We start from the raw sequence: 8,213 nt of genomic DNA on the forward strand, positions 1-8,213 counted from the left end.
CATGTTAGTACGACATTAATGCACAAGTAATAATGCATTAATTACATGTTAACATGACGTATTAATACCATATTCATGATTTTCATGCCATTCATGCATAGCACTACTTTGATGTTTGGGAAATTGACTTCAGCACCTGTCTGTCTAACTGTATCTGTCTTTCTGTCAATTTTTGGGATTTGTCTCTATCTCTGTCTGTCAATATCTGTATATTTATATATTTATGTGACCACATTTGGACCCAGCAATGTTATTTTTTGGCATTATGAGTGGCTGACATCCTCCTCGTCCTCCTCCTCTAGTCAGACTGAGACTCTCTGCTCTGAATCCTTGCTTGATTTCCCTTTTGAAGTTGTTTATGCTTGGCGGGCGTTTCTGTGATTGATGGGGGCCGGTCGTTAAGTAGGACAGCGAGAAGGATATTGCGCTCCCACTGCCTTGGCTCCATGGCAGGGAAGCGGAAAGTCTTTGAACTTTAAGGTGGATTCACCCCTGGGTTTCATCACCGATGATTCATGGCAAGGATGCGGCCACTTGTCGGACGAGGGGAAGCTCTGGAGAGCTGTTTTTTTTTTTTTTGTCCCCCCACCCCCCACCTCACTGCCCTTGTCTGACCGGTCCCACGGTCAGCCACAAGCTCGGCCATGCAGCAGTGCATTTGTATTCAGCGTGGGAACAGTTTAGAGCAAGCTGGGAAACTGTGTAATTGGATGATGGCGCTTGAGCATAACATTGCATAATATGGAAAGTGTGGGTCAAAAGTATGGGTGCACACATTGATCAGAGCGGTCTGGCTTTTGAAATTTTATTTATTCATTTATTTATATATTTATTTATCTATGTATTCTTTTTTTTCAACAGTGGGAAATAATTTTAGGAATTCTGCATTAGGTCGGAATGATTTGGACAAAACCCCTGCTTCAGAAACAAGATGTCATTCTTATCAGGTGTTTCAGGTCTTAACATCAGACACTTGACCCAGCTTCAAATCCCAGCGTGTGCCCAGGTGTGTGCCCAGGTGTGTGCCCAGGTGTGTGCCCAGGTATGTGCCCAGGTGTGTGCCCAGGTATGTGTCCAGGTGTGAATACCATGTGTCACCCCATTTTCAAACAGAGCCAGCAATGAACTTTTGTTCACTCTGTGGCTTCCAGGACATTCCTAATGACTCTTCTTCTTTGCAGCCCACATGCCCCCATGAGTCCCATGACCTGGTGTAGAGGCTGGCCTAAGTGTGTGTGGGTGTGTGTGAAATTGTCCACAGGTGTGGTCTCTGTGTATGTGAGAGACTGGTTGAGTGTGTGATGCACTGTCAATACTTGCACCCAATGAATTCAAGTATAATTAGCATCCACCATGAACCTGATGAGCATGAAGCAGTTGCAGAAAAAGAAAGAATGAATGAATGAATGAATGAAAGGATGAATGTCCACTAAGAACGTTTTTGTTTATCTGCTTTTTATTTATTTCTTTTTAAACTTTTTTTTTTTCCCTTTGGCATCCAGTCTCTCCCTCTGTTAAATAAAGGTCTGGTAGATTTTTTTTTTCTTTAGAAGCAAATCAATTTTAGGAAAAGTATGAACATCACCATGGTATTATCCTTTTTCCTGGAGGCGAGATCCTTCAGAAGCTTGTAATTATGTGTGGTTTTATTGAGATGAGAGAGAAGTTAGCCGGCTCATTATAATAAAACTTGATGCTCCGTCTGACATTTGAAATCCACTTGACATTTCGGTTTAAATTTGGAGATAGCACATTAAAGGGGGTTATGAAACCAAAGGCATGGCGTTGTTCTGGGGAAAAAAAAGAGAGAAAAAAATGGAGTAGTTCTGAATGTTGTGAGGAGGGATTTTACCTGGAAATGAGTCTTTTGTGTGTGTTTGTGTGAGGTTTGCTCTTTTGTGAAACAGTGAAACAAAGTGATTACTGAAGGTAGGTTGAGGACTGAACAGTGACAGCAATGAATGACTGTTTTGTTTATATCATCATTTCAAATCTCAAATCTGTGAACACTTTCCCAAAACATCGTAACTGATTCCCAAAACATCATAACAGTTCTATGTTGATAATTACTATGTAATACCCATGTTAATACATTTGGCTTTGCTGTTAGTTGAAGTACTGTAAGCAATCTGTAACTGGATATTTTCACCTGTACCTACTCTTATAAAGCCTCGTTTTGTAGCAGCACTAATAAGAATCTTTGAAATGACACGGTTCACGTCAAGCCTTTTTTGAATGTCCTTGTCTGCACCTCCACTACAGAATCCAGTGGTGTTCTCACTTGAGGCCAAGTACATGCCCTGTGCCTAGTCCCTGTTTGTGATATAAAGCTGTCACGGCAGGAACTCTGGTCAGCTTGCACTACTAGAGTTTCAGCTCTCTGCACACTGACCTACTCTGAAACTCAAACTTTAGAACTTGAGACTCCACTCGCAAGGGATACACTCCAACTTGGGGGAACAGGGTGGCCTTGCCCTTAAGCGAGGGAATACCTTGCACCTCGTAGAACCTGAAACTGAGGGAACAGGGCTTGCCCTTAAGCAATCTGTGGAACCATAACAAGAGAGTTAACGAGTTGAGGATTGTGTGTTTGGGTTCCACAGTTTGCGAGGTGTCTTCTTGCTTAAGGGCATGGCCATCCTGTTTCTCCAGGTTTGAGGTTCTCATTGAGAGGTGTTTGGGTCTGAGGAGGATGGGGGCTGAATCTGTGGTAGTGCAAGCAGACCAGTGGTCCCCCATCACAGATACGAAAATAGGTTTGGGCACAAACCTCAGTTACAGATGTGTGTTGTGTTCCTTTCAGGGAAAACAAACCAGAGTCAAACCCGTCTTATCTCAAACATCTTTATTACCCCCCAAGAAACGTTCAGTTGCAGTTCACCACTGGTAGGAGCATCCCATGTGGCCAAAAAGTAGGCGAGAGATGCTCAGACTGCTTCTTAGGATCGCAGTGATCTGCTTGGAAAATGACACAAAGGGATGGAGGGCTTTGAGCTCTTATTTCTTTATTTGTTGATCCGTTTGGTCCATGATTACGATCATTATTATTTTTTTAGCAGAGCGAGTCTGAAACTGGAGCTACAGAAGGAGGCTCCTCAAGGAGCGAGTGTGTCTGTCTGAGGGAGAAGAGATGAGGACCAGTTTTTGAGGCACTTTTTCTTGATATATCAAAGGGGTGTCTTCCAATCCCCGTAAAAGGGATTTTATTTTCTTTTTATTTATTTATTTTTTATACTCTGACAAGTACAAACATAAACTCTGACGTAAAACTGGACGGATTTGTCTGTGACTTTAGCAACAACTCAAAAAAAGAAACTATTTCCAAACCGAACCATGGAAGGAATGTAGTTGGGTGAGAGGTAAATAAATAAACAAACAAACAAAAACTATGCGTGTCTCTAAACGTGTCTCCGAGTCTCTAGTTCTAGGCGTTCTCCACCGTTCCGCCCGTTAATCCGGCCGCTCTTCTAAACCCTCCCCCCTCGAGCGGCCGCTGTTATGTCCTGGGAGTCTTTCCGCAGCCTGGGACGAAAGATCCCGCTGGCTAAACATCCCTGCCAGGGTCTTGAACCTGGGCCCCCAGTCCTGAATGGACCTGTAGTCCTCCTCAGGGTCCAGCACCCAGGACTCGATGGAGCTCAGAGACTCGGCCACAGAGCCCTCGCCCTCGTAGGCATAGGTGGCCAGCGAGTCGTAAGGAGGGGTGGTGGTGTTCTTGTGGTTCTCCTGAAGTCGCTGCTGGATATAAGCCCGAATGTCCTCGGTGTCCTCCAGCTCCTCGTCCTGCAGGTCCCGTTCGGTCTCCAGCCGGATGTCCGGTCTCAGAGGGGTCTGCTGTGCGGATTTGGGGTTCCGCAGCGTGCCGATGTCGAAGGCGTTGGTGTCCTCTTCTCCTCCGCCCTCGTCGTCGTAGTGGATCACGTTGTCCCGGATGTCCTCTTTGGAGGACATTAGAGCGTCCTTCTTCTTGTGCCGCTTCAGAGCCACATGCAGCACCACCATCACTGAAAGACAAGGCAGAGGGACATGGCTAGTGCTGGAGTCGTTCATTGAAAAGATGGGCAGTCGACTCTAAAGCCGCACGCTGAGGTCTGAAGCGGCAAATTGTGTGTGGTGTTTATTTTCAAAGCAAAGACTTGTCTTTCGTAGAGAAGATGTCTTTAGAGATGAGTTGAAAGGACAGAGAGAGAAATAGAGAGAAAGACGGTTCATAGGAGACATAGACGAGTAGAAAGAAGAAGGACACTGTGTGAGAGAGAGTATATAAAAGAGACAGACTGAGAGAGAGAGAGGGAGTGTGTGCATGTGTGTATGAGAGAGAGAGAGAGAGAGAGAGAGAGAGAGAGAGAGAGAGATGGGTGAGACATGGGATAAAAAGAGAGACAGTAAAGCAAGAATGCCCCCCCCCACTACACACACACACACACACTTTTAAAAGACCCAGAGGCGGGAGGGACTCAGGCTGTGATTAAGAAGCTGCTGTTTTTTCTTTTCTTCTTTTTTTCCTCTGCTCTGTTCCAGCTTCAACATATTCCTTGAACTTCAGCACCCTCTACTGACCACACACAGTACATGACCACCACCATGAGTACACACCAGCACAGACAGTACATACTACAACTCTCTCTCTCTCTCTCTCTCTCTCTCTGTGTGTGTGTGTGTATGTATCAGTGGTGCTTCAGTGATGATGGACCTAGGAGGATGAGGACGCAGAGAAGGATGGCCAGCAGGGCTCCGGTGCTGAGGCTCATGGTGAGGAACATGGCCTCTGCGCTGCAGGACAGCAGGGCTCCGTCCCCACCGCAGGCGCACACCTTCACGCTCAGTGTCCCCGTGCTGCTGCGGATGGGGTAACCACTGTCCTCCACCACCACGGGAACCACGTACACACTCCTGTCTCTCCGTAAGAACCCTGTTCTCCTCGTCACCAGCCCTGCCGTGTTATCTGTGAAAACACACACACACACACACACACACACGTCATGCATAAACAAATATAACAAAAAAAAAAAGAATAGAAGAAGAAGTAAAGTAAAATAGATGATGGAAGTAAAGGAGGAGAAGGACATTTCCTCCTAAATCTCCTTGGGAAATATTTGTTTGTTTCAGGAGAATACATAAATAAATTCAGCCACTGCATTGAAAAGTTTCAGTTATCCATTTGCTTCCTGAAAGCAATGAGCAGCACAACATTTGTTCAAGTCCACACCGTTCCTCTCTGGTAATCCTAAGCTTCACAGCACTGTTTCTGCAGCTCTTCTTCAGGTGCTTGAGCGAGTTTGAGGTGGTTTAGTGAAGCAGGGCCACCAGTGGATGGGAGCCCATGGCGGTTCTGGGTAGAGGGATTACAAGCTGTATTCAGGGAAGGGCTTGGAAGGCCCCAGTTAGCAAAAAACCCATGTCTTCCTGGTGGCTGCTGGGGACAGATCTGGCTCCAAGTGAATGAGCCCATGGTCTTCTGGCTGTGTCATTTATTTTACTTTTTGCAGTTCGCGGAGCCATCTGGAGCAGCAGGGCCATCTGGAGCAGCGGGGACACAGGGTGGATGTTGTATTCTACTTGTACTTGTGATGCCCTCAACACTGAGCTGAACACCACACTCATATTAATAGTAACATAGTGAGCTTGTAATATATTATACCTCCATGGCGTCTGCTCCCTGTATGTGGCCACAGCTGGGGTTCCGTGGTCTGTGAGGACAGGTTTGGGGTCTGGAAGGTGGCGTTTGTTTTAGGCCTGGGATACACACATGGGGAAGTGGGAGCTGCAGGCCGTGAGATCACTGACCCCCATCGTTCAGGCTCACTTCAGTGCAGACGGCGTCAGATGCCTCCTGACAGAGCAAGAGGCGGCTCAGTACCTTCGCCTTGAGTCAGACTGTCTCTTCAGATCAGAACCGCCTTATCTGCTCCACGCCGGTATCTCTGGGCTCGGCGAGACAGACGGCACTGCACAGAAACCTGCGAGCAGCTGCGCAGACAGAGGAGATGCTCTGATAACAGAATCCACTGCAACTAGTGCACCTTAGTGAGGCCTTTGGAACTGTGTTATATTTGGAGAAAATAACAAAATGGCGTGCTGCTCCTGTCTGTCAGGAAGCAAACTGAGACCCTCCAGTGGTTTTGCACATTTTTAACCCTTTGGGGTCTAGGGACATGTTCTCGATTTTCGGAAATTCATCTTTAAATTGAATTGTTTTGGTGATGGGCGGCACGGTGGTGCAGCAGGTAGTTGTCGCAGTCACACAGCTCCAGGGCTCTGGAGGTTGTGGGTTTGATTCCCGCTCCGGGTGACTGTCTGTGAGGAGTGTGCTGTGTTCTCCCTGTGTCCGCGTGGGTTTCCTCCGGGTGACTGTCTGTGAGGAGTGTGGTGTGTTCTCCCTGTGTCTGCGTGGGTTTCCTCCGGGTGACTGTCTGTGAGGAGTGTGGTGTGTTCTCCCTGTGTCTGCGTGGGTTTCCTCCGGGGGCTCCAGTTTCCTCCCACACTCCAAAAAACACACGTTGGTAGGTGGATTGGCGACTCAAAAAATGTCTGTAGGTGTGAGTGTGTGTTGCCCTGTGAAGGACTGGCGCCCCCTCCAGGGTGTATTCCCACCTTGCGCCCAATGATTCCAGGTAGGCTCTGGACCCACCGCGACCCTGAACTGGATAAGGGTTACAGACAATTAATGAATGAATGAATGTTTTGGTGATTGAAATAGTTCCTTAAACACAAGTGAATCCACCAGTGAGACACGGCGAGAGGCAGAGGAGGTGTGTCTCAAGCTCATACACAGGCTGGTTACTCGGGATGTACAGTATTGTGTACAGTCGAAAGAGCAGTTTGTGCACATTCACAGAGTGTTTGAACTGTATTACTCCGCTGTGCTATCGCTAAGATATTAATAGAAACATCGCGAATGGTCGTTGACGGTGCGTTCTTCAACCCCAGATGGTTAAAGTCTCTGTGATTTTGAACTATAATAAATAAATATAACAATGATGATTGCTAACGAGTGATACTTACTTCCATAGTCTCTGACGGTGAAGTTCCTGTTCCTGACGTCTCTGGGAGATTTGAAGAAGAATCTGTGTCCCACATGAGGCATGTCCCTGTCCGTAGCACTGAGGATCTCTATTACCTGGACACGAGAGTAAGAAAACATGTCAATCACACACCAGGGAGGCTGTAATTGACACAATGGTGTCACGTACATTAGCGTTGTCATAGCATTGACACGCTTCACAACTGTAGAAGCCATTAAGGCTCTGAGTGTGGAGAAATCTACAGTGATGTCTTCCCACTCTTCCAAAGTTCAGTCCCAGAAGTTGGTTGTGGTTTTAGAGAATCACAAACATCACCGGTTTCTTTTGTAAATGTGAAGATCTTCTTCTTTTGTGTCTCACAATGAGGGCTTCTTTACAGCTACACATCTCTTTACCACTGTGTTTGTTTATAGTGGGCATTGGATTCGAGTTCTGCGTTCAGGCACCAACCCAAACTGATCCGTGCCCAGCTCTTCAAGGGGCCATGGTACAGTCAGTCAGTGGTGTCAATCCGCTTTGGTACAGTACGGATTTGCAGATAAATGAATATACACAGGTGTTAAACATTCACAACACAATTAAAATGGCAACTGTGACTGGCTCAAGATTATTAGGGGTGTGCTGAAAGGCTCAGCTCATCAGTAGTCTGCATCACAGCTGCATTTTCTCTCCATCCCCTTGTTCCTTTCCTCTCCTCAGTATCTCCACCTTCTTTTGGGGAAGGAGAGGAGCAGTTGGAAGGGAGGAGGAGTAGCAGAAGGTTCCAGAAGCACTCTATGTATCACCGTAACCCTGACCTCAACACTGCAAATCACTGTAACACTAATGTTAACCTTAAGCCTAGGCCTACATCATTTGGTGAGTTGTAGAAGCAGCAAGAAGAAACATGACATTGACACCATGGCAACAGACAGCTGCTGATCTTAGATTACATAGTTCTTTGACAACTTCAGACACCATACACGCCTTGAGTCGTCTTGACTCCATCTGTCTTAAGGTGGAAAGCCGTCAATATGATGCTTCAACAGATGTTCCCTTTTTATCTTTGGCACAATACACAGCTCTTATTTAACAAGGGCAGCTCTGGGTATCTTTTTTTAAGGTGGTTCTGATGCAATGATTTAACAACCCCACTAACACGGCAACAGCAGGACATTAGAGCCGCCCCATGCGGCGCGAATCAAAGGA

At 46.5% G+C, this 8,213-nt stretch overlaps 1 protein-coding gene across 1 annotated transcript in view; it reads right to left on the reverse strand.

The window, feature by feature from the left end:
* Positions 1-2,963: 2,963 nt before the first annotated feature.
* LOC136675384 (cadherin-12-like) overlaps positions 2,964-8,213 on the reverse strand; it is a 63,801-nt gene continuing 58,551 nt past the window's right edge. The window contains exons 10-12 of the mRNA XM_066651890.1: positions 7,006-7,120; positions 4,694-4,945; positions 2,964-4,004 (exon numbers count right to left, since the gene is read on the reverse strand). Coding sequence (XP_066507987.1) covers positions 3,451-4,004; positions 4,694-4,945; positions 7,006-7,120 — 921 coding nt within the window. The 3' untranslated portion in view covers positions 2,964-3,450. The remainder of the gene's footprint in view (positions 4,005-4,693; positions 4,946-7,005; positions 7,121-8,213) is intronic.

Source organism: Hoplias malabaricus, chromosome X1, assembly GCF_029633855.1.
Source record: "Hoplias malabaricus isolate fHopMal1 chromosome X1, fHopMal1.hap1, whole genome shotgun sequence".
In the NCBI taxonomy this organism is placed as follows: Eukaryota; Metazoa; Chordata; class Actinopteri; order Characiformes; family Erythrinidae; genus Hoplias; species Hoplias malabaricus.